Source organism: Gambusia affinis, linkage group LG01, assembly GCF_019740435.1.
Source record: "Gambusia affinis linkage group LG01, SWU_Gaff_1.0, whole genome shotgun sequence".
NCBI classification, from domain to species: domain Eukaryota; kingdom Metazoa; phylum Chordata; class Actinopteri; order Cyprinodontiformes; family Poeciliidae; genus Gambusia; species Gambusia affinis.
The window spans coordinates 35,298,336-35,325,733 of record NC_057868.1 but is presented as its reverse complement, the minus strand read 5'-3'; the positions used below and the strand labels follow the sequence as shown (position 1 = coordinate 35,325,733).

The following is a 27,398-nucleotide window of genomic DNA, read 5'->3' as shown; positions in this document are numbered from 1 at the left end:
GAGAACAAATCTACCAGATATGGACATGCTTTACAGCAGGAAGGCATTCCTGTGTTAAATATGTGCATGCAATGCATTTAATATACGAGGTTCATGTTAATGAAATAAATACATTTTCGATTATGTATTTTGTTGATAAGCTCCTCTATACCACACCATTTTGCTTTTATTTTGTCTCCATTCAAAAGCAGTTTGTAAATGTGCGTTTTATTTTGAAGTCCTGCCGGAAGCGGTGTGTTTTTTTTCAGTTAAGCTAACTTTTCACATCTGATCCGAAGCCAAAGTGTTCAAGTAAAGACTGGGATGAAGAGTCTGGGGGATTCCACAGGGAAGCAGCATGTAGTTCACGGTAGACTCCGACTGTTTCCCCACTTTTAGACTCTATCGTTTATTTTTCTTTTCCGTCAGTTTGTTCCACCTGGAAAGTGTCTTTTAACGGCCAACCGACATCATGTTCCTGCGCGGCTCGAAGAAGCGACGGTCCAACCGCTCGGTAAGTTCTTCTGTTTTTAATTTAAACTGTCTGTACAGCACTTTATTTAACAAGAAGTCAACTCTCAACCCTTCAGTGTCTGTTTTTTTCGTATCCACATCAATCAACGTGAATTTAACCTGTGCAAAAAACAAACAAGAAAAAAAATGTCCAGAAGAGAAAACAATCCAAGCGGAACTTCGTCCCACCTTCACCTGGCTATTGTTTTGTCGCTGGACTGAATTCGGGAGAAATTTCCTTCTTGTTTTCCCTCGTTAGAGGTAAAAACACGCACTAGATGTTATGTTTTATTTGGTTTTTGACGTGCTTCATGAAGTCGTTGTTCTTTGAGTCATGATGCGTGACGCCTCAGGTGAAGTCAGGAGTGGCTCATAAATCTGTATCTGAGCTGCAAGCAGGTTGGGATGTAGAGCAATTTTAACCCGAACATAGTCAAACACTTTCTCAGGGTTTGTAATGTAAACACCTCGGTATGTTTTCCCCATAAAAACAACTTAAAATATTTAGGTTAATGAAGAAAAATGCAGCTGTTTATTTGACATACATTTGGCGATGCACAATGCAGAAATTACTCACCAAAAGTGAACTACTAATGTAACAAATCCTTTTTTAAAACATATTTAATGTGTTGTTTCTACCTGAATCTAAAGTAATTACCATTATATAATTTCTAGTTGTACATTTTGTACTATATATAATTCAATTTTCACACATCAGCTGAATTATTGTGCTGTCAGTTTGATTTTATGAAGCCTTCCTCTCAGGCATAATATATATATTTATTTTATTCACTCTATATGATATAGTTAATTCACTAAGGACCCGTTTCTGTTAATTATCATTATTTTCCAGCTACAGTGAATTAGACACTACATTGCAATTAGGGAATTGCATCAGACCAATTACTAAACACCCCAAAACATTTCTTATAAAGAAAAGTATCTGCTTAAATTTAGTTATTTTTAAAATGTACTTTTAATCTGACAAATGATTCTCATCAATAGATGACATTTTGTAATCGGTGTGGCTAAAAAGAACAGAAAATAAACATTTTAAACTGCTAACTGAATCTTAAAACATACGCATATGATTCTACAAAATGTACAAATCCAAACGGAAGTAGGAAGAAGTATAATGTTAGGTGATCTCGTGCCAGTCTGCACAAACAAGTTTAGAGCAAATCCTTAGGTTGTTATTTAACAATAAACATGTAACACTAGGGATGGGCGTTTGTCACGACGTTATTGTGAAACATTTCTTGTCATTCTAAGACTTTGGATTTACAATAAATTCCAAATAATGATGTTTATGAGTTAACATTTTAATTTTGTTTTGGGATCAAGTATTTTCTTAATTGAATAATTTGAAGTAAAAAACTCAACCAACAGGGATTATTATTATTATTATTGCAATTTTCTGTACTGTTTCATGAGAAAATTAAAGAATATTATTAAACTTGAAGATATATTGAAGTGCAGTTTCTGTGTGCAACTTGGTAAAGAGGTGTGAGGACTGAGGTCATGAAGAAAGACTGACAGAAAGTCAATGCTTTTTTCTTTTTCTGTTTGTTGCTTTAGATTTTATGCTACTCTCTTTCCATTTGTTGTGCTTGTGATCCCTGTTTGTGCCAGTCTATTCATAATAGTTAACGATTATGATAAATAGATAGATATCATTAACCATAATGACAGATTATCCTCCCTTTAATTATTAATCAAGGAATACGTCAGCTTGCATTTTTGTCATCTTTTAATCTAATCACAATATTTATGTTCTTGAAAGTCAGTTTTAGGTATAAACCAGGTTACATAATAATGTCTTATATTTATTAGACTGCAGTATAGACATGAAAGTGGCAGTATTATCTATTTTCTAGACACATAGTAACATTTAATTGCACAATCAAGTAACTGTGTTAACTTAAGTTGTTATAATAATGATATACATTTGTCAAATATGACTTATAAGAAATCTGATTTTGTAATTTAGCATCTTGAAATTGGCCCTCTGTCCCTTTAAAAACTCCTGCTGTTTCTGAAACTCCGCCTTCAGGAAGTTATCACAACGTTTTTACTAGAAGTAGCTCGAGTAATGAAGTCAGGAGATGTGCAGCACCGCCATGTGTTTGCTAAGTGCTGCTGGCTAGTTTGAAGGAGCTGAATAGCCAGGGAAGCTGTAGGAGAGGGTCGCTCTGTGAGGCAAAGCTTGGAAGGTGCAACTCTGAGGAGGAGCTGAGCCTAGAAGGCGGAGCTAGGTCCACCTAGTCGTTTTGCACAGCTAAATGGTTGCCATGGAGATTAAAAAAATTTCTCAAGCGTGCATGAAAGAATCAAGGCAAAACTCCAGGTATTTTTTATGAAGGGATAAGATTATAACAATTTAAATCTCAAAAAAAATTATTTTACATCATACTGCCCCTTTAAAGTAGATGGAATATGCTTAGTGTCAGAGTCTATTTGTTGCTCTCGGTCTGTTTAACTAACACAATGATTACTAACAACTGCTTCTGCAAATGCAGACAACAGCTGCACTTGAAGGTTTTACCGGAACAAGGCCTTCCATTGGCCTTCCCTCTGTTTAGTGTTTAGCTGAAACGTTAGAGAGGCCTGATTTGTGTTCAGTCCTAGGAGTGAGGCTGGAGGAAGACGACGCATCCAGTCTGTTTTGGGTTGAGTTGACCTCGGTGGGTCAGAAAGCACAAAGGAAAGAATATAAACCATAACATCACTGAGCTGCATTGTGTTGCAGAGAAACCAGCAGGCTGTCTGGTCCTACCCATCAACTCAACATGCCAAGGCAGCAAAGGCCCCTGACCTCCGACCTGTCCTGTTAATTTTTAATCCGTCCAGAACCATAGCTTTGACAATCTAAATGTTGCTGTCAGTTCTTTTTCAGTAAGTAAGAACCTATTTATTACAGCTTTTGCTGAACTGAGGAGAACCACACTGTTATCATGGACCAAATGACATGATTATTATGTAATATTTATCTGTTGTCCCAATATTATGAGAAATAGTCCCCGGTTTAGCCAGAGCGTTGGCATGTTGATGTAAGACAAACAAAGCTGGCCGGTTTTCAGTTTGTCTTTCACTTGGTTACATCGTTACTTGGCAGCATGATGGAGCTCAGTTTAACCTTGATGTGATCAAACCTCAGACTCCCACACTGACGCAAGTTCAAGGTTTTCCCCAGTGTATTATGCATACATATAAGCTTTTTGGGCTTCCAGACTTTACTTGCCCCAATGCCGCGCTAAGCAGTGTTTATTTACTTTAAATGGGTTTTTTACACACCAGTAGCAGTGACAGCAAAGACGGGTTAAAGAGGCTCTTTGGTGAAATTGTTGTGCAAATAGCGACATTTTAATGATCTAAGCACAGCTGTCTTTCTTTCTTTTTTTTTGTTTAATCACTGCAACTCTGTAACCACTGTACTTTTTCATCCAATCAGAGCATTCCTTGCTAATACTGCATTCACTCGTATTAATAACCAATCACAGTTAGCGAGTCAAAATAAGGCACCAAGAGAAAATGGTAGGATTTGGAAAGGCGCTGTATAATAACAAATACTTAAAATTTGTACGTAAATGCAAATATGTTTACTCATCATTGTTCATTTTAAGTAATTTGAAATATGACCAACATTACATAGCTTCTTTAAGATCCACTGGCTGATTACTTTGTCAGGATTTTACTAACTAATCATATTTTTGGATTTCCTGACAAATGTTATATTTTTTAAACATAAAAAGTACAAAATGGGCTGCTGGTGGAGTTGACTTAGACTTGATTAATGAACATATTATTTACCTTGCCTTCATTTTGTTTGGAGGAAACTTCCTGTTGCCACTCCCGTTTAGAGCACAAAAGGAAAACCTCAGCCTGCAGACAAAGACTTGATACTGTATCCTTCATGGAAAGCTAAAGGGCAGAACAGGAAGCCCCCTCCCCGCTCCCTGTCATTACAAACAAACTAAAACTGGCTGTTTTCTTATTATTTTAAGGTGGTTGTACATATAACATGTACTACAAGTGTGTTCCAACACAAACAGCATAAACACTCATCACAAATTACTGTTTGTTGTTTTGTGAACCCCAACGGTTTCAGTTTAAGCCAAACTTATTTAATCCATGTTTGTGTAGAGATAAAACTCTTTTCTCACTGTTTCTAATCTCTTGCCCCGTCATTACGTCACCGCTGAACCCAAAGCTTTATTCTTAATTACAATTTGCCCGAAACATGTGAGCGTTCATTCAACAATCTCAACTCTTTTCTCTTCCTGATATCAATCTGTTTGAGGATTATAGTTTATCTTAATTCAAATTTACAGCACAAATTGTTTAACAATTAAAAATATCTAAAGTGTGGCATGCATTTGTATTTGTCACACTTTGTAGTACTTTTACCACATCTACTGGGTGACATTTTTACCCATTCTTGGCTAAAGATTAGTAAGACTGGATGGAGAATGGATATCAGATTTCAGGTCTCACTGTAGTTTTCTATTTGGATTTAGGCCTGGGCTTTGACTAGACCTTTCTAGCACATCTAAACCAGTCCATTATAGCTCTAACTGTAACTTTAAGGTTGTTTAGCTGGAAGATGAAGCTCCATAGGAGCCTTTGGCTTTAGAGATTCCCACATCATGATTCTCCCACCTTTGTGTTTTACTGTGGGATGGTGCGTTCATGATGCAAAGAATGACAATATCTACTAGAAATGTGATATTATTTGTACTTTAAAAATCATCCATAATATGACAATATAGTGTAGAAGTATAAAAGAGTGACATTGGTTAGAGATGTTTCTTGTTTTTTTTTTAATATTTTCTGTGGATTAAAGCTGCATTTTCAGCACTGTGGAAGTCAAAACGAGAGTGCAACTAAGCAAAATAATTTTCACAATAATTGTTTATATGTGTACTACAGTATTTTTGTGATTATTTAGTACAGAAATTAAAATTGAGATACAAATTTGATTAATTGCACATTTACCCTAGCACTCCAGACCTTTGCAGAGGCAACATATTTCAGTTTAAATGTTTTTGAAAAGTGATTTTTTCCCCCGTTAGGTTTTGCTGAATGTGTTCAGAGCCACATAAACTAAACCTACTGAGATCAAGAAGTATCATTTCATTTTCTCCCCTGTGGGTTCTGAAGTAAACGTTTTTCAAGTCGACTAAAGTTTCCAATAGTGATGTTATCCTGCAGCTAAATTCTTTCTTAATCTGGAGGAGCGCAGATGTACACCTCAGTGTACAGAAGTTTTCTTTTCTTTTTTAAAGCACGTGCCTCCAAGGCTCAGTCAGCCTGTCAGAGTATCAACTCAATAACTTTTTTTGAGGAAACAAGAAGTGGAAGGACCCAGTCACAAATAAATCATCTGTATTTTAAACATTATAACCCACCTTCAATGCCTTTTATTGGGATTTTATTTCATAAAATACAATTTCACCCAGTCATTTTTGGCAAATAGCTTACAATTAGCCAGATTGGATGGAAGTCACAACCTCCTTTACTGAAGAAAATCACCCGCAGCATGACGCTGCCACCACCATGTTTGCTTCAGAGCCATGAGTGGAGTTATTTTTACTTCACTGTATTGTTTGTTACTGGCTTCACATTTGTTGATTGTTTTTATGATGTTTCTGTGTTTTCATGATGCAGAGCATCAGGCTGTTAGCTGAAATATGCTGCACAAATAAACTTGATTGATTGATAAAAGCAGATTTGGGCATCAAAGTGTAGTTTAGAGTGTAAGTCAATGAGTAGATGTTGTCCTATTTACCATAAAAATAGTAGAAAAGCAGCAAGCGTGGAAAAGATGATCCCTTTGTGTTGCATCTAAGATTTTTGTAACTAAATTTTGATTTAAAAGTTTTAGTTTTGTCCTGATTTATGTAATTTATTTTTAAATTGCCCAAAAAAATTGCTCCCAGCTTCCACTTTGAACACACTTTTCTTTGACTACTGACAAATTTAGTAACCTTTTTTCTGTTATTGGAGACTGTGAATAAACACAAATGTTCCAATAAGAGCAAAGTGTTCTCTCCATTTCTAAATGAACGGTTGAGATTGCTCAATAATCTCCTCAGGGGTTTTAGGCAGGAATGTGCAGCCATGTGACTCCTCCTTAAGGCAACTGGCTGCATTTAATTTTATCTCAGGGTATCAAAGTAAAGGGGGCAGAATCCACACATAAAATCCAGGTAAAACACTGTAAAACTGCATGTAATGAGATTATTCTAAGGGTGTTTTGGATTTCTCCTACATTTTAGATGGTTATCTTTTAGTTTACAGCCAGACATATGTACTCAGGTAAAAACAAAAAAAAACACAGGTCGGTTTTTACCGACAGCCTTAACATGTCTGTAAAAATAGAGCTGTCTCCACTGTTAATGGGCTGCAGTTCTCAAACGCGGTCGTAAAAATCTCAGCTTGGCTAAACAGGCTGAACGTGAATCCTGTTTTAGGGTTGGTGGTTAGAAATAAGCCAGGTGAGCAGGTATGCACAGGTACTTCAGTTTATTGCTTTGATTCCTGCAGCTTGTTTACGCATTTAGATCTCAGCCAGAAACAACTGTTTGGTTCTCTGATTCTCATGTCCGTCTTGTGCAAAGTGTGTTTATACTTACTCTCTGTGAAAAGTAAAGTGTTAGCTGAAATAGGAGGAGCGATGCAGCAGAGTTTGGTTTACTGAAGAAAAAAGCAGAGCGACAGAGTTGCATGGAGAGGGAAAGGGTGCAGCTCTCATCCTGTGTCTGCTTCCTTCCTCACATCTCTAAAAAGAGGTCTGGATCTGCAAAATGCATGCTGAATACACGTACGCGCACGCACACACACGTTCCTGCAGGAATGGAAGCAAAGCAGTTTTAGTATCAAAGCTCAGCAATTTTGTCTGTTTTAATTCAGCGCACAGTTTAGCCTGGAGGTTTGATCTACTGATATAATCTGAGCTCAAATGCTCAGGGTTTGTACTGGTGGTTAAAATCCTTGAATTTCAATTCAAAAAGTGCTTGATTTCAAGGATAAAATCCTTGAAAGTTTTGTGATAAAGTGCAATCTAACACTCGATTAAAAGGCTAACCTTACAAAACGCTACATGCAGTTGAAAGTAGATATATTTAAAACAAAACAACTTCTCAGTACCTGAAGTTAAATCAGATCAAACTTTTCATGTTTTAAATCAGTTGGAATTATTTAAATTATTTCTATTTGTTAAAGGCCAGAAAACTTGGAACATTTTAAGAGGTTGTTTTTAAATAACTTTCCTTTTATTTTGTTGAAGCATTTAATTTGATCTATTTTAACACGATTTGTTTAGATTGTTCCAATGCATTCAATATTTATCATTCACGAGTTGAAAAAAGGTTGTCTTATATTTTATACTTTAAACATTATTGAAATAGTTTTTTGTTGTTGCTAAATTAGTGTTTTGTTCTCAGCTTTGTCAGGTGTGTACTGTGAGTGAGAGACATTTCAAAATATAACATTTTATTACATTTTAGTTTGTTGTCCCTGCTGTATAATTAAGAATACCATTACAAGACATTTTTAGCAATTTCTTGTAATAGTAAGAAGACATAGAAACAGCTTTTTTCTTAGTTGATTTAAAGTCTGGTGCTGGAAAACTTTCAGCCTTTCTGTGGGAAAAGTGTACGAACCCTGTGTGTAATAAAGACATTCATGTACCTCATTTATTATGCTAATTGTTTTGCAGGAAACTAATGCTGAACCCCTGACAAAAGCAAAAATGTAATAAATCCGTCTGTTCTCTGCTTTTGGCTGTTTCTCTGACCACATCATGCAAAGCGCCGCCTGTGCTGGTGCTGCCTGTCGTTTTCCTGAAAGAGTGAACTGGAGCTCCGATCAGGAAGAGCGATGTGAACTAACGCGGCTTCATGTTGTGTTTGAAGCAGGAAGAAGAGGACCCAGACAGAGGCCAGCCCTGCATGCGCTGCGGAGATCAGTGTCCCGGCTTCCGCGTCCACGGCTGGAGGTAAAACCTGCTCCCAAACGCTGTTACTGCCGCCAGTGAACTGTGCAGGACGTGTTTCACCCAGGATGAAAACTCACCTCCAGTCGGGTCACAGTTTCTGCTGCAGCTCTCTGGATCTGCTGCAGCTGATAATAGCAAGTAAAAACTGAGCTGTTTGGATGAAACGATTAATCAGTTATCGATTAATCGTTAACTGGAGTAAAGAGACTTAAAAGCATAAAAAAATCAGTAATCCAAAAATGTACCAAAAAAAATCCCCTTGTGCATTTAAGATTAAAAAGAAAAACTTAGTCTGTAAATATGTTCGACCCAAAACTCTTAAAATGGTTTAGTTATGGTTCAAATTCTGTTAAAATGATCCTTTTAATCACTTTTTGCCATTCAATTATAAAAACAGTCAATAGATCAGATCTGCACAAGTTTAAACATAAGTAATTTTATTAATAACTGAAATACTAAAATTTCAGTTTGGCTTTTTGTTAGAGCAAATTTTCAACATTTGAAGTTTAGAAATTTCCTCTTATTTTGTATTCTACCTACAATGCAATAATCGCATGTCGGTATGTGAAATTACAAGTAATTTAAGTATGTCCTAAATGTAAAGAAAATGAAATAATTGGTTAAATAATCACGGTTATGTAAATAACTCAGTCTCATCAGTTGTTTGAGTAGACTGTACCTGGTTGTAGCAGAGCTGCAGCAATCTGATCTTCTGTCCTCAGCCTTGAGGAAGTGATGATGAAGCCTTTGTTGTCTTCACTTGTCACGGTCCAGGTGGCGTCCCACCGCATCACTCCTCACCTGAAGGCTTGTAAGGCTGGAGACCTGTTGCTTTTTAAGCAGATCCTCAGTGATCACCTGGAGCACGTCAGGCTCAAACCGACACTAAATGAATTATGCTTTTATAGAGTCGGGATTTTTGACTGAAAAACGAAAACAGTTCATCCAGCTTAGTTACAAGTTCATTAAGTAAATATGTTAAGTTTATTAAGTTGTCATGTTAAAAAAGTGTTAGTAAGGTAAGTTTGACAAACTTAATTTGATTACATGTTGCATATTAGCCCTTCTACACCGAACGTCTCGGCTACGACACCGTTTTACAAGCCCGATTTGCGGTACTGTAACTGTGCGACACTTTGCGCCATCTGACAGATTCCGACTGTTTCTAAAAGGGGAGACGTTGCGCTTTCCAGCCAATATTGGGTTATTACGGTAATTTCACTCCCGCCTTTGCAGAAAGCATGTTTTTCTTCAGTTTATTCTGATGAAACACTCTTTTAATTGACGGTAAATTGCGAAAATAACTGCTAGATACTTAAAGATCCAATTGTTAAATGGACAAATATATTTACTCACAGGACATTTAAAGAACTGTCTAAAATTTAAAAAAGTACAAATATACAGGCGGAGATTTGAAACTTTGGGCTCAGACAGTTAGCTCTATTTTTTTAAGTTGGAGGTCCTTTCTGTTTTTTCAGTGTGAATATTTTACATATGTTTTAAGAGTGAGCACTCCTGATAAGTTATACAACTTTAGGTTTATGTTGCACATTTTTCCCCGACTTGTTTTCCCTGCAGGCCTTGCACTGCTCTGTAAATAAATATTATGTTTTAAAAAATTGGAAATTGAAAGACTAAATTAAAAAGAAGTCTACAAACCAGGTAAGAGCAATATAGAAAATGATAGAACAAACAATAAAACATAAAAAAAACACTCAGAGACAAAGGTGCATCACCCAGATTAAAGAATATTCTTTGTAAAGTTTTCTGTCTGTTCACATAAAGCTGGTTAGTTTTTATGGCCTTTTATTAATTAATTAATCGGTCAAAATCCAGATGCTGAGCTAGAAAAACATTCTTGTTCGGTAACAACTACCGAAAGAAATCTAAAAACAAGTTAAAAAGACTTTAAAACTTCTCAAACTTGTGACTTCAAGCAACAGAAAGCATCAATGGCTGAAGACTTTTGTACTTTATTGTAATTTAGCTGTTAGTGACTCCAGACTTGTGATTATTATGCCACATGTGAAGTTTGGTTGTTTTCCTTCAGACTTTTTTCCTGCTCCTTTAATGTATATCCAGCTGGTTGGGTCTGTGGGCAATCTGATCCTGTCTCTCAGATTAACCAGATTAGGCTTTGGAAGGCGCCATCTTTACCGCCCTCTGTCCACCACTTTCCTGGTTTTCAGTCTCCGCCGCTCTCTGAACCTCATGGTGTATTTGGAGTCCTTCACAAAAGTATTGATACGCCTGAAAATTTCTCAAGATCATTAATGTGTTTCTTTTGGATTTTATGTCATCGACCAAACACTAATAAGTTCTTAATTCCGGCATGAAAGGACATTTATTAATTGTTTATTTAAATACTTTGTGCGAACCACTTTTAATCTGATACCCCTAAATAAAACCCAGGACAAGCAGCATGTTTTAGAAGTCAATAATCAGTAACTAGAGTCAATCTATGAGTAAATCCAGAGTTTTTACGTATCCTTAAAAAGTCTTAAACTTGTGTTTAAAGTATCCCCTTAAAATGTCTTAAATGCATTTTTTTTTAATCTAGTTTGACCTTCAATACGTAAATTTCAGATCTGAATTGTTGTGGTAGGATTATTTCTTTGAGTTGCACACAGACTTGAGGCAGTTGCAGCTACTGCTAAATAGCTGCTAATATAACCTTGCTAACGAGTTAGCTAACTTGCTGGCTTTTTTACGTCCGTCATGACTAAGTTCAAATTTATCGCTTATTCATCTTAGCCATTAGCTCACGTCTGTTGCCAACCGATACTATTTATTTGCATTTTTTCTTTGTAAATTTCTCTGTGTATCTTAAATAAATTGTCTTAAAAGTCTTAGATTCGAGTTGCTGAAACCCCATAAAATGAACGGAGGTAAATACAGAAAAATCCTGTCTGAGCTTGAGATAGTTTGCAAAGAAAAATTTTCAAAACATTTATCTTCCAGATCTGCAAGTCTGTTGGTGATTAAAAAATAATACTTGTAATTGCAGTTGTAGTGAAAGGCGAGTTTTACAAACTATTGACCTTTGGGAGTTGGGTAGAAAATTCACAATTGTAAAATAAATTAAAACTGAGTAAAAGTTTCCTTCTGCTTTAGAAATGTACTAGTCTGTTATATCAGATACCTATAAAATATACAACAAAATCTAAACAGGTTTGAATAAATATAAAATAATGTAATTTAAGAACATTTTAATAAATTAGTAGATTTTTTTAAATTATTTTTTTAAAGTTTCTTCGGTAAAAGTCAAAGAGAGTGATAAACAAAAAAAGAGAGATGAAAATATATATTTTTATTTTACAATATGAAACAGTTAAATACATTTATATTCCACCTCCAGTCTCTGAAAGTTTAACAAAATGAACTTTTAGTTTATGTTGTTTCACTATGTATTACAGACAGATTAGAAAATAATTCCAGGTTAAGCGACAGAGACGAATGTCCCGCTCAGCCGCGTCCGATCCAGCAGAATGAGCCACATGAACGTTATTAAATGATTGAGATTGATGGGGTCAGTTTTTAGGACCTCAGAGTCTGCTTCTAATTTCATCCTCCATAATAATCAATTGAGAGTCACACCTTCGCTGGCGGAGAAGATCCTCCAAGAGCCCACAGGCTCAGCTGCTGGTGCTGGCGGAGCAGGAAGCGATCCGTCTTCATCCCGGGCTTTTCCAGACACGTCCTGATCTGAGGTGGGGGGCAGATGGTGCTTCCGCTGCCCGGCGGAAAGTGAATTGAGTTACTGCTGACCCACAGGTCCCCCACCATGCTTCAAAAGTGATCAAAGTCACCAGGAGCTATTAGTTTCAGTCGCCATGTGGCAATTAGTCCGTCCCTTATTAGTGGCAGGGAGTTAACGGGCCAAAGCCCATCTGTTGGGATCCAGATCTGAGGCGCGTTTACCGTCGTCATCCTGCAGTTTCTCTCAGTTTTAGATGATCACAAAGAGGATTATTATGTAGCTGCTACGCTGGATGTTCAGCTAGATTTTATCACTGTTTACTGACTGAAATATTGAGGATAATTACACTGCAAAAACTCAAACGCTTATCAGTTTCTAGTGCAAATATCTTAACATAACAAAACTGACTTGAAAGTAACTTGTCAGTAAGATATAGGAGCTGGTTTTAAGTAAATATTTTCTTAGTATTGATAAAAAAAAATTTACAAGTTCCACTAGCAAATTAACTCACTTTAATGAGATATTTTTCCTATGTTATAATTCAAATAATCTGCCAGTGGATTTAGTATATTTTTGTCAATTTTAAGGACTAACTACTCAAAACAAGCTCTTATATTTAGTTACTTGTAAGTGTCTCAATAATCAATAGAGCAATTAATCACACGCTGAATTAAAATTAGCTCCTTAATTTCCATTCTGATGATTAATATTTTTTAAAAGGTAATTTGGTTTACAGGGACATAATAATCCATTTTATTCATGGTTTTGGCTGGAAGTGGTTTTTATTTCCATTTTGTTGTGTTTTATTTTAGATACTTTAAATATCTTTGCTCTTTTCAAAATTAAAGTTTAATCACAATAATTTCTGGGGCAATTTATCATCCAGTAAAATTTGTAATCATGACAGGCCTAGTTGTAAGTTAGTTTTGTTTTATTTTTTGAGATTTAAGAAATAAAACCACACCAAAAATAATTCATGAGATTTTGTGTTTTTGCAGTGTAGCGTCAGACATTTGGTTCAAATTACTTCTTTTTTGTTGACAACTTGTTTAAATTGTGCTGATACGATACAAGTAAAAAAAAAAAAAGAAAGCTTCAAAGTGAATTGCATGTTTTGCCTAAAATGAAAGCGGACATTATCTCTGTGGTTTTTAATCCTCAGTGAGTGGACGTCAGAGATTTGTCGTGACTTTCCAGGGACCGCTTAATATTTCTCCAGAGATATTTTGTCGTCATGTTTGGCCATCTTGATCTCATAACGCGACAGATGCCGAACAGGACGGCGTTGCTCACTGGCTCAAAATCTGCAGCTCTTATTTGTGTGATTAATAACGGCACCGAAGCTGCAGTCGTCCATCTGTTGTGAATCAGCTGCAGCAGTTTAGTCACAAAAGAAAAAACAGTCACTTCTCTCTTATTATTTTCCAGCACGACTGAACATTTCAAGGCTTACTGTAAATATGTAGAAACCTCAGCTGTTTACTTGAGCTTTCCCAGTTTTGAATCGGTCAGTAAAATTGCTTCTGCTCATAAAAAGTTGAGATGTTTTTGGATTTTGGGTGGCATGGGTGGTTGTATCTGGTGAGTCAGAGACATTTGTTTGCTCTCCCACACGGGATGGAGGAGGGTGGGAGGGTTGGAGTGGACATTGAAAAGAGACGCTCGCTCAAAGAAGATCCCAGTTGGACAGGAGCTGCCGTAGAGCGTCCTCCCCTCACAGACAGGACACAGAAACTGGACGGTAAAGAGAGCTTTAAGAGTCAGCTGATCAGGAAAAGTCTGAATGGACGGCATCAACACGCTGGATGGGACTAACTGGTCATGATTGTCACACAAGGTAACTAACTTAGACTGGATGCTTCAACAGCAATTACCTATTGAGGCGAGAGTCGTTTGAAGATAAAAGCTCATTTATGTCTTAATTATGTGTTTGCGATGTCTCTAGGTCCATAGTCTGGTGTCAAGTTACTTTATTATCTCGCAAAATTTGGTAAACATGATGACCAAGTGGAGCGTTCTGCTAAGATTAGAGACAAACTAATCAGGCTTTTCCTGGCCAATATAAGTACCTGACCTGCCAATTTAGCTTTTTACTGATTCTGACTGCTATTACTCTACATAAAAAATACAAAATGACAAGTTTTTATTAAAGATGCAGTAGTTGTGCATTCAACAAAATGAAGGAATTAAGATATTAAGACGAAATTCACCAGCCGTTATCTATTACTTTCCTGAATTGAGGAAAGTGGGTGTTATATATTTTTATTTATTTGTGTGTTTATTTATTTTTATTTTATTTCCTTTATTTAACCAGGTAAGCCCCCATTGAGATCCAGATCTCATTTGTAAAGAGGGACCTGTTGGTCGGTGCTTTTATACACTGAAAATGGTGGAAGTGTTTACTTTTAAGCATTTATTTATTTTAAGTTTATTTGGTAGATGTTTGCGTCATAGTGCAATAGCAACAGCTAATTCACAGCATTTGTCAGTATTTAACAAATATGAAAAAAATATTGCTGATCAAAGGTAAAATTGGACGATTCCAGGATTTAAACAATTGATTGGTGAAGCTCTCGTTATGTCTGCAGTGCTAAATGTTACATACACCAAATATTTACATTTTAAAAAGACATAACCTTTTTTATTGTCTGGCATTAAATCTGATTAAGCTTTACCTGTTGAAGGCTAAATAGGACGACTGAAATTAACAGGTCGATCTCTATAACAAAGGGACAGTTGGTGTTATAATAATGTTTGATGTTGATACTATTATAGTTTCGGACTCTTCTCTGGTTCTGTTGGATCCATGTGATGGTGCCACCTGCTGCTGGTTGAAGGCATCGTCTTTGGTTCCAGTATTTAGGAATGCTCCTGCTGTTACTGGCTGAGACGTGGTGCATTTACCACCTGTCCCATCATGTCAGATCTTTAAATGGCCCTTTACCATCAGTAGCTAAGCACGGTGTAGCTAACTCAGCTGAATTGGTTTCAACAGTTCTGGGTTCTGATCCCAAACGTTTACAACAATATTACGTCACAGGAAAACTTTATATATACATATGAATAACAGATTTTCAATTAATTGTCGATTAATGGTTTATTAGATTGAAATTAAATCAAATCGATTAACTGATAACATCTGCTTAGACCTGCTTTTAGTGTCGTAGTTTTGGAGGCCATCCAGTAGAGGGCGCCGCTGGGCATCCGTAAGCAGAGCCGTTGTCGCATCAACAAAGATGGCGGATTACAGGAAAGATAAAATAGAGTCCGGTATGGGGTTCAAGATGTTCTTTATGCCGTTCGTTTTGAAATATAAGTTTAATATTTAAGTTTCATGTTAGCTGCGCTCATTCAGCTGAGCTGCGTAATGGAGCAGCGTCAAGTTTTATCAACCAAAAATTAAAGATGTGCAGTGAAGGCGAGGATGTGACGGCAGAAAAGCGGAGTGTAGCAAAGAAAAATTTACATGATGGGGGAAAAAAAGAACATGATGATTTTGAGGGCTGTTGTGAGTTAATTGACTTTACGAAGCAACGTTTTAACATTCTCTCTGTTTCACATATTATTTTCATATTTTATTTTTTCTATTCAGCAACCTAAGGTTAACATTTTGTTAGATTTTATATAAAATAATAAGGATAACATTTGGTGTTTTTTTTTTATTTAACATATAAAAATGCAGCCCAATGTGTTTTGGAAAGATAATCGACCATCTTGATTTTTAGGAAAGTGGCCGCTTATCAAGTTATCCTTAGTCGATAAGATCAATCAAATCTAGATGAACTCAATAATCAATCAATTCTATCCCATATTAATATCTCTGATTAGAGCCTTCTAAACTTTTCACCATTTAGTTCCCGCAGCAGCAGTCACTAGCATCTCAAAAAGAGCTCATTGTAAATAAATCCGTTGATTAGAGGCGTGCTAATCTGCGGTTGACCAGTGGTCTTGTGTTTGGGTACACCAGCTTTTTGGCTCCTTGGGGGCTGGGTGCTCACATAAAGCAGCTTTGTGCCGTACGAACTTGAGCCACAAGTACCAGCTGGCAAGCTGTTACGCAATCACAACAGAAACGTAAAGTAAAAGCTGCGTATGGACACACTGTCACGCCCACGCTTCGCTTCCAGCCCCGGGCGCTTCATTCTGACTCCACCGGTCCCACACACAAGCACGCAGTAACACCCTCCTCCAGATTGAACGCGATGCAGTATGAGGACAAGATGGTTGCAATACGAGGCAGAGGGGGATTAGAAGTGTCCCGGATTGACAGGCGGGCTTATATCAGTGACCTCGTTTTGCTGCTTGCTTGTGACAGATGTGCTGGTCCTGATGCAGAGGCTGCAAGATGTCAGACTGAGGAGGGCGTGAACTCAACGGAGGTCCCTGTAAATTATCTGGATGTTGTGTTCTCGTGAGATTTGTTTACTTGTGTTCAAGCTGACAGCAGGAGGTCTTGGTTAGTCAGCATGAAAAAATGCTTGTGCTGGGTTTGTGACGTAACGTCTCCTGCTCGGTGCCTTTGTAAATTACACGGTTGAAAGCGGAGGGAGTGACATATGACTGCGATGAGAAACTGTTATTACTTACAGAGTTTCTTTGTTTGGCTCTGTTTTAGCAACTGGAAGTAAAGCTTAATCTTTAAGAGTGTTAATTTGTTCCAGTTTGAACAAATACAAAGCCTTGTTAAGATATTTTTACTCACTGACATTTTAGTGTTGATTAACTACCAACCTTAAATTTTATTGGGATTGGTTCTAAAAAAAATTCAATAAAAGATGCAGACAAGTGCAGCACAGGTTTATCTGATTTGTTGTCACCTTTATTAGAGTGTCGAGAAGAAGCCCCATAAACAGGCCATGAAAAAACCCCAGACTTAGACCTGAAACTGCCGACTTTGAAAAGGACTAGAAATGTTCTAGTCCTTAAATCCTGGAACATTTCCAGGATTAAAGGACTAATGTCCCAACAAGATCTAGAGGGACTCATTTTGTGTCTCCAATCTGGAACAAACTTCCAGAAAACTGCCAACATGCTGAAACACTGAAACCACAAAAATTGTCCTTCAATTAACAAGTGGAAAATTAAGTGTTTCAACCGGTGATCATTTTCTCTTACCTTGCCACTACAATTTAATGTTTTTTCTTTTTTGTTGCTTGTTTTATTTTCCTTCTCATCATGTGAAGCTCTTTGAATTATGTTATTCCTAAAAATGCACTATAGAAATAAAATAGCCCAGTTCAATGAGAATAAAATTTAACTATTCGGCTGACGCAAAATGCTTTGTGTGATGGTAAAAATTACACTCTGAACAGAATGTATTAAGGACAATTTTGTTTATAGAGACTTTATAATTCATTTTATTTGTTGTTTCTGTTGCTTTGTTTATTTATTTTGGATATTTAGAATGTCTTCCAGTTCCTGTGTTTAATGTTTGCTATAAATTAAGGTTTATTGATCTTTGAAAATGTATTCAATATCACTATATTACTTGAAAATGGATTCAAAACCACAATATTATCGTTTATCGCAATAATTTATGGGACAATTTATCGCCCAGCAAAACTGTGTGGCAGGAATAGTCTTATTACTTTTTTGTTTCTCCAAAGAAGAAAGTAACGGGAGAACTCATAAATATAAGATTTGTCAAGCATTAAAAACTTTGCTTCTTGCATTTCAGTACTTGAAGCAGCATTCGATGTTGAATGAAACATCTGATCAGGTTTCTGCTTCGGTTGTAAATCAGTTTTAAGACCGTCTCCGTCTCCACAGGAAGATCTGCGTTCACTGCAAGTGTGTGCGGGAGGAGCATGCGGTGCGGTCGGTGCCAGGGCAGCTGGAGAAGATGATGACTAAGCTGGTGTCGGACTTCCAGAGGAACTCCATCTCCGATGACGACTCGGGATGCGCCTCCGAGGAGTACGCTTGGGTCCCACCTGGGCTCAAGCCTGAACAGGTCAGAGACAGGATATAAATTAAACTCAGATGCTCTCCTTCACCTGGACGTGTTCGCACACAGACCCAAATGATTTGATAGGCAGTAATATAATAAACTGCTTTGTAAGTGGGTAAATTGCTGCCCGTAGTCTCTCATTTCTGCCTCTCTGTGAACAAACTTGTCTCCTGATTCAGGTGTACCAGTATTTCAGCTACTTGCCAGAAGACAGGGTGCCTTACGTGAACAGTCCGGGGGAGAGATACAGAATCAAACAGCTGCTGCACCAACTTCCGGCTCACGACAGCGAGGTAACGGGACTACAGGCTCCATTACAGGCAGAGAGACTCACCTGGTCAGAGACTCACCTGGTCAGCTCTGGAACACACGGTGTTACAGAAGCAGCTTCAAAACTGCAGCTGATTTTAGAAAAAAGACTGAAAAAACACTTTACTGGTTGGAAGACGAGTGGAATATATAAGAATTATATCCGGCCGTCCATTAATTTCCATCCATCCTTTCTTTCTTTCTTTCCTTCTTTCTCTCTCTCTGTTTTTTATCTGATTGTTTGAAATATCAGAAACTTTGTATTAATCCTTTAAAAGTCTTTCACAGTGTCACTGATTACTGAGTCTGTAAAGCTGATGTATTCTTACATAAAATGTCTCATAAATCTGTAAATTTCTACCAGTAGTCTCTGTTTTCTCACAGCCTCAGTACTGCAACTCTTTGAATGATGAGGAGAAGAAAGAGCTTCGTACGTTCAGCCAGCAGAGAAAACGAGATAACTTGGGCAGAGGCGTCGTCAGACCGTTCCCTGTCACCATGACCGGAGCCATCTGCCAGCAGGTGCACAACATTTACATCATCATCATCATATTTCATAACCAGAGCTAATCAACGCTCAGATTTTCCTTCTCTGGCATTAATGCACAGATGTGAAGCTTATTAAAATGTATCAGAAAGCTGTAGGCTGACGCTAAGCGTAGCTGCATGTATGTGCAGGTATCGCTTGGAGGCTGCAGCACACAGAGTTAATGATCACAGAGCTGCAGAAGCAAATTACTGAGTCCTCTCCATTTGCTAAAGGATACACCACCTCACTTCCTTCCCTCTGCACCACACCCGACCCAACCTCATCTGTTTTTCCAGTGTGGCAGACAGATCTGTGGCGGAGACATAGCTGTGTTTGCCAGCCGGGCGGGTCACGGCAGCTGCTGGCACCCCCAGTGTTTCCAGTGCTCGTCCTGCAGCGAGCTGCTGGTCGACCTGATCTACTTCTTCCAGGACGGGCAGATCTACTGCGGCCGGCACCACGCCGAGAGGCTGAAGCCCCGCTGCCAGGCCTGCGATGAGGTGGGCGTTTATCCTCTATCAAACATCAACAAATGTCTCTTCACATGATTACAGCTGCGACTAACGATCATTTTAGTAATCGATTAATTGATTTTTTTCCCAATGATTAATTGGTAAGTCGGGGAAAATAATATAGCAGATTCTGCAGATTTTGCATTTAACTGCTTAAGCTTAAACTAACTTTTTATACAATATTAATTGATTGTGTCAACAATTGATTAATCACGATTAATCGTTTCAGCTCTAGTGAAATGTATCGTTGTGATGATAAATTTCAGTTAGTGTATAAGACAAACTGACAGACGTTTTCCTTCCTTGAGAATATCAATAAACATCAGTGCATTCAAAATATGACTAAATAAAGTTTCTATAAGTACTTTAGTGATATAAATTAAATCACATTTGTTGATGTGACTGATATCTTTCAGACATTGATGTCGAATAGGAATGTTTTTCAACAGCAGTATTTATGTTTGTGCCACACAGGATTGCTTCAATGTAATTATATCTATCATTTCAAATGGCTCAATCACTTATTGATCTGTATAGTTGATGTAAAGATTGGCTTATATTTTATACGTTAAACAATGTGTGAAATACAGGATTTTGTTTTAGTTAAATTGGTGTTTTGATCTCTGACCAGTCGGGAGAATGAGAAACATTTCAAAACATAAAATTCTGTTATATTTTAGTTTATCTAAAGTACCATGAAGGTATTACAAATAAAAGTAATACATTATATAATAGAATAGTGACTTGAATTGTATTGTATGTTTTTTTAATCTTCAAAGTCCTGGAAAAGTTTGAAAACGTACCTTAAAAATGCTTGAAAACGGCTTGAATTTTCCTGGGGAGAAACATGTTTGAAGCGTACATCCGTCTCCATTTGATCATAAACATAATTCACTAACCTAATCTCTGTTCATTCATTAAATCTATTTAAAGGTTTATCTGTTAGTCTCTTTCGCCTGGACGCTCGCTGTGATTTTAAGAGATTAGTTTACTGAAGCATCTGACCCACAGCGGTTCTGTAGGCTAAGCTCAACCAGAAAGCACCGGGTTGCAATCCACTTCCTGTTTCTGTTTACCCAAACTGTCTGTGTTTGTTTGTTTACGTACCTGTCCAACCCTTTATTCCAGATCATTCTAGCAGACGAGTGTACGGAGGCAGAAGGAAGGTACTGGCACATGAAGCACTTCTGCTGCTTTGAGTGTGAGGCGGCGCTGGGCGGTCAGCGCTACATCATGAGGGAGAGCCGACCGTACTGCTGCTCCTGCTACGAATCCCTGTATGCAGAATACTGCGACACCTGCGGAGAGTCAATAGGTACAATGCAGTTGAATTCAGAAATGCAGTAACGCTTTATGTGACGGGGTGTCATAAGACTGACATGACACTGTCATAAACACATAACACCCATCATGAACATGAAGGAGTCTTTGTGAATGTCTATGACTGTTCGGTAAATAATGACATTTAATGCAAAGTTTGCACTTTTCATGGACTTTTAATGCAACTTTTGAAGCAACTTTGCATTAAGTTTCATTATTTACTGACAGACATTTATCATACATTTGAAAGAAAATACTTATCAATGCAGCAGATAATCACCTGAAAGTCTCTCCTCAGGTATCGATCAAGGCCAGATGACGTACGAGGGTCAGCACTGGCACGCGGTGGAGTCGTGTTTCTGCTGCGCACGCTGTCGGCTGCCTCTGCTCGGCCGGCCCTTCCTCCCACGCGGGGGCCTCATCTTCTGCTCCAGGTCCTGCTCCCTGGGCGACGACCCCAACAACTCGGACTCCTGCGACTCGGCGCTGCAGAGCAGGTCTCCCCATCACGGCAGGCGGTGGGGGACGCCGGAGAGGCTGCACTGCGGTTCCCCTCTGCAGCCACTAGAGGGCGTCAAACACTCTCCTGCACAGGACTGCATTCACACTGCAGTGGAGAATAGAGGTGAAAATGACTGATTAGGCATTAAAGTGTGAGAAAATGAGCTGTTTTTGTTAAATATTTATGTGATTTGCTTCCTTCAGGGCTTCACTGCAGCGCTCCAGTTCAGAATGAGGTTCCGTCACACACCGGCCATCCTCATCCAAGAGGCTCCTACTCGCCTCTGCCTCACATTCACCTGGGAAACGGCTGGCCCAGCGACGTTCCACATTACAGTCTGCTGCCAGGGGACAGTAGCGTCACACCGCCAGCCACTGGTATCCTGTTGCAGGAGGAGCTGAATGGAAATACTGGACTAACTGGAAGTAATTCAAGAGGAACCTCCGCCAACAAAGACTGCAGGAACTGGGTGGAAAGGACAAATCAGGCAATGCAAGGTAACAGAAACCCCTGTGGGAGACTGAGGAAGGATTTGGCTTCTTCCCAGGACCAGACTGAACTTTTAGGTTTAGGAAGTCCGGCTCAAATCCACCTCTGGATTTGAAGTGGCCTAGCCAAAGTCCAACCTTGACTCTAATTGAGATAATGTGGCATGACCTCAAACTGGCTGCTCAGACTTAAAATGCTTCTGGAATTAAAACAGTTAAAAGACTGAATGACTTCCTTTTAAAAAAATGAATATCACGTCTCTTTCCTTTAGTTTGGTCTCTGATAAGAACGTCACAATTAGCAATAAATCAATTAATCGCATGATAAACTAAAATGAAGAGATACTTTCCTTTGATATTATTGAAAAGCTGTAATTTTTAGACCCAGTAGGAAATAGTTAGTTTATGCTACCTGACACGTTTTCCTGTCTAATCTGATTTGTTATTGTTTTTTAATGTGCAGTTTTGTTTAGAGAGACTTGTTCCCGTTGTTTTGTTGGTTTGTTTTGGTTATTTAAAATGTTTCCAGTTCTGGTGTTAAATTAAATATTTGTTTTTTACATTTTGAATGGTGTACTTGCACCAGTATAACATTATTACTATGATAATAATAGTTATTATTATTACATAATGGGAACTAGATTGAGTTAATTTGTATAATTATTTATTATTACTACTGATAATAATAGTATTAGCAATAATTATAACTAATATTGGTATTATTATCGTTAATTTTCATAATATTGTCATTTTGAAAATGTCCTCAAATTGACAATATTTCTCATTTATCTCAATCATTTCCTGTTCTTGTCGCCACACCAGGTCTGTTGTCTGATTATCCCCTCATTTCTCCTCAGACACGCCGCCTCCGTCATCAGACAGCTCCCCCGTCCTCCCACCTCCTCTGCCCGTTAAGTCCCGGGACCTGATGACGCGGGACCCGTCCCGTCTGTCCCCTCTGTCCCCGTCCCATCGGAAGGACCAGCCCCCTGAGTCGCCTCCCCCGCTGACACGCAGCGGCCAAGCCAGAGTCAGCTTCAGGGAGCCGATCAGCAGCAGCTACTCTGTAGAGGAAGACGACGACGATGAGGAGGAGGAGGGGGAGGAGGAAGAGAGGCTTCAAGTCACCGTGGAAACCAAGCAGACTGAGGATGACGATGGTGAGGTGGGGGGTTTTGGAAGCAGGCTGCATCTTCAGCAAGGCATCCCACCACAGATGGATCTACTGGGTAAGCAGAATCCCTGGAGGTTCTGTGTTGGCTGAGATGTTCTGGTGGTTTGCTAAAAATAAAATTCACACTCACTTTCAGCTTTTCATGTTTGGTCAAATTACAACTCCAGGTCTTTTATTGGGATTAAGACACAAAGACGTAAGTTTATGTTTTTGCTTCAAAAACAACAAAATATATAGTCTTAAAGTATTTTTTATTAACTGTTGATAAATGGTTTATTAGATTAAAATTAGCTCCAATTGATTAACTGATAACTTTAGTGTTGTAGTTTGGCTGCCATCCAGCAGAGGGCGCCGCTGGTAATCTTTACGTTGCTGTTGATACAGAATTAAAGATGGAGGAAAGATAAACGGTCCAAACAGTCCGTTTTTTTAGGTGCTAAATGCATTTTTATTATTTATTCTAAATATAATTTTACAAAAAAAATCAATCACACTGAAATTGATTTTTAAGCATTTTTAATTGATTCAGAATTCCCAGGACCAGGAAATGTGATTCTCTTTAGAATCCATTTTTTTTCTCCATCTCTAGAAGGTTTTGATTAATTTTAGGCCGGTCACAATAATAATATTTGTCTGATTGTTTGATTCTCAAACGAACAAATTATTTGAGAAGTTATTGCAATAAATGATAATATTGTTGTTTTGAGACCATTTAATGGCTTAATCATGCAAGAATACATGCTCAAAGATCAATAAACTTTAAATTCTAATGAATATTTGACACTGAAACTAAAAAGAAATTAAATATCCCAACTAAATAAACAAACAAAATTAAACAACCAGTCCTAAAAACAGGACTGGTTGAGACCAAGTCACCAGGCTGAAGACTTTTATCATCCAGTTTTTGGTAGAAAGAAAGAAAAAAATGATAAATAATTCAAGTTGAAACTATTGAGCTCGTTTTAATTTACTAAGTGATTAATTCATTACAGCCCTATTTAATCTCTCCTTTTCCCGATTAGATGGCTCTTCATATCATCGTCATCACCTGAAGCGCGGGTGGGGCCGCTCCCGTACGTCCTCCGACCCCGTCCTCGGTCCGGGTTTGGAGCGGCGCCGGTCCGACAGACCCCGGCTTGACAGACCCCGGCTCGACACTCTGGACTTGAGGGCTGGAAGCCGGAGAGACGCCCGCAGCTCCTGCAGCATCCCCTCCCTGAGCCTCCAGCAGGGACCCTACAAACACGAGGACTGCTGCTCCACCTGCTCCTCCTCCTCTGAGTCCGAGGAGGAAGGCTTCTTTCTGGGGCAGCGGATCCCTCTGCCGCCGCAGCTTCGGCAGCCCGACGGCGGCCCGGCCGAGCGGGCCGAGGAGATTCTGGAGGTGCAGAGAGACCGCGGCCTGAGAGGCAGCATCCGGCGGAGACGAGCTCAGAGCGCGAAGGAGAAAGATAAAAACTGCGCCGTGTCCTGAAGCCGACAGCGAAAGCTACTGACCATCCATCCTCAAAATATTACCAAGTATTTCTGGTCTAGTTTCTAACGCAGGTGTCTGAGTAAACTTCAAATAAGACAAAACTGACTCACAAGTAGCAAAATATTTGAAATACTTTACAAGTAGCAAAATAAAAGAGCTTGACTTAATCAATAATTCACTGATACAGATATCTGAAGTTTAGTATCGATTGATGCAGATAAACAGGACAGAATTGACTTACTTTTTTTTTTTCTTACAGTGTTTTTCACACCTGATAGTCTGGTTGATTCGTTTTCATTATGGACCAAAATTGCAACATTTGTTACATTTCAGCTGCTGTGGTTTGATTTCACTGTGTCAAACAAATCAAACCCTTTGGAAAACCTGTTCCCCTCCTCACCCATGGGGGCGCTGCAGCAGGAACTACTGAAGGAAACGACACAAATACCTCTGAAGACGACACAGTGTAACTTCCTCCTTCTTTCTCAACAAAGATTGAGTAGCATCAGATTTTACCGGCTGTAGGATTTCTGTTTGTCTTTGGTAAAAGCCCACAAGTCATGTCTCCCACTAGCATTAAACTGAATTTATTTTGGTTATATTACCCAGAATGCCCTGTGCTGTCGTCTGCTTCCTGCTTTTGGAGTGATTTCCGGCTGGGATAAAAACCAACGTAAAATAAACCACAAAGAAACTGAAACTGACTAAAACTGTAGGTTGACGACTTTGGTGAATCATGTAAAAATAAACTGCAACAAAGTGCAGTTAATAATTCTAAATATAATGTAAAATAAATAATAATTCATAGAATTAGACTGGATAGATCTGCCCTAATAGACACAACATCCAATCTAGATTTTTTTCTGCAATATCGGGACCGGTACAAATGTTAATGTAGATCGCTCACTATTAAGAAATTACCGACTTAAAACAAACTTCTGTATCTTGCTGAAAGTAATTTGTAAGTTAGTTTTGTCTTATTTCCAGTGTATGAAGATATTTGCACTAGAAGCTAGACCTAAAATACTTGGTTGTGATTTTGCGGGGTGGTTTCTGATGTGTCAAACCACAGCCTGTCTGCTAACACAGTGAGGGAAACACACGATACCTCAGAATGAGGCTCCACCGAACCTCATTCTTCTGCTGCTGGTCTTTATGTGACGTTACACTGCAAAAACACAACAAAAACACAACACCTTACCAGGTATTTCAGGTCAGCTTTCTAGAGCAAATATCTTAGTACACTAGAAATAAGTTTAGCTAACTTAGAAGTAAACTTTCACTAAGAAATAGGAGCTTGTTTTAAGTAGATAATTCCTTCACTAACAGCATTTTTCCTGTCATAAGAGAAATAATCTGCCAGTAGAACTAGAACTTTTTCACCAATTTTAATTAATTATTGACTTACAAAATTCTCCTATATTTTGCTAAAAAGTTACTTTTAAGTTAGTTTTGTCTTATTCCAAGTGTACTAAGATATTTACAATAGAAACTAGACCAGAAATACTTAAGACTTTGTGTTTCTGCAGTGCACATACACATGCAAAGCCTTTAAATAAATTAATCTTTTACTGAAGCTGCATCACTTTAAATGAGAATATTTATGAAAAACAAGCACAGTTTCAGTTAATTTAGTCAATTTTGAAAAAAAATCTCATGTTAAGAAAAAATTATTATGAATTTGGGTTTGACCCTCTTGGCCAACAGGATCAACATCTTTGGCAATTCCTTTTTGCTCTTTATACGTCCTTAAATTCTTATATTTATATATATTTATATTTAAGGCCTTAAAGCGTCTTAAATTCCTACAAATAGTAAGTTGGCTTTAAATATTTTTGGCAGGACAGTTTTTTTTCTTTACGTTCTGCGTTCAGTGTGGTTGAGGCTATCGCTAAGTAGCTGCTAATATACCTTTGCTAGCTAGCTAACGTTTTTGCATTTATCGCAGATAAGTGCAAATTTATCGCCAGTTGGCGGGATGAAGTTTGTACATTTCTGTCTTAAAAATCTGGTTTTACTGATTCAAATTTAAGGCTTTTTAAGACCATTATTACAGACATTTAAGGGATTGCTTGGGGATGCTAAAAACCGGTCAGGTTTCTACACCAAATTCTTCTGTTTTCCGAGTTAGACTCGACGCTACTGCAATAAGAGATGAATTTATTTTAAGGCTTTTGATGCATCTTTACCAGTCGGCGGGGAAATGTGAATGAAACTTGTGGGTGGTGAATGTGAAGTGACCATTTGTTATAAAGACAGACCACAGTGACTCATTACTGCTCTTTAACGTTACATTTAGTTACATAACAAACCACTTTCACCTCCGTTTTTAACCAGATGTGGGCAGACTAAATTTCCCCACCTGTTACAAAACACATAAAAGTGAACAAACAAAAAGTTATTTAACTGGAGTATTACAGGTCTGATTGTACAGATAGAAAAATACCTGTTTATAATTTCAGTATGAACCAGTTTTCCCATAAAGCTGTCAGTGTATTTCCAGCATTTCTTTGCACTTTCTGCAAGGCATTTTCATTGCTAAGGCCACAAACTAACATTGAAATCATGAGTGAGGCCTTTTCTCGGCTCTGTGTTCTCAGACAGCATGAATCAGCCAAGGAAAAAAAAGACACTTAGTCGCCGTACTGAGACGTTTCCCTGCATTTAAAATACCACTGCACCTGGCAAAATGTCAAAAGGCTGAACATTTTTTAAAGAAATATCTCAAAATGTGCTCTTTGAAAACGGATACATGAATAATGCTTTGGATGTGTAAAAACGCCTCAGTGGGGATGTGCAGTTTGGATTCTCATCCACATGCTAAAATATTTTACCTGCTGTGCCAACATTATCTTACACTCAAATTAAAATTCCCTTCAAGAAACTTTAAGAAAGTCTCTTGTCTTTGGTGAAAGTGTATTTATTTTTATATGTACTGTGTAGACC

At 38.1% G+C, this 27,398-nt stretch overlaps 1 protein-coding gene across 3 annotated transcripts; it reads left to right on the top strand.

Annotated features, from left to right (window-relative positions):
* Positions 1-235: 235 nt before the first annotated feature.
* On the top strand, positions 236-27,071 carry prickle3 (prickle homolog 3). 3 transcript variants are annotated; one of them, XM_044120530.1, is made up of 11 exons: positions 236-493; positions 8,412-8,491; positions 17,961-18,144; positions 18,321-18,434; positions 18,835-18,972; positions 19,276-19,479; positions 20,620-20,806; positions 21,110-21,436; positions 21,517-21,810; positions 22,659-23,030; positions 23,998-27,071. In XM_044120530.1, the coding sequence occupies exons 1-11, from the start codon at positions 452-454 to the stop codon at positions 24,447-24,449; spliced, it is 2,394 nt and encodes a 797-aa protein (XP_043976465.1). In that variant the 5' UTR covers positions 236-451; the 3' UTR covers positions 24,450-27,071. The 3 variants fall into 3 exon arrangements, with proteins under 3 accessions (XP_043976465.1, XP_043976455.1, XP_043976476.1); XM_044120520.1 differs by having other exon boundaries at positions 8,409-8,491; XM_044120541.1 differs by lacking the exons at positions 236-493; positions 8,412-8,491 and adding an exon at positions 13,872-14,028.
* Positions 27,072-27,398: the final 327 nt, after the last annotated feature.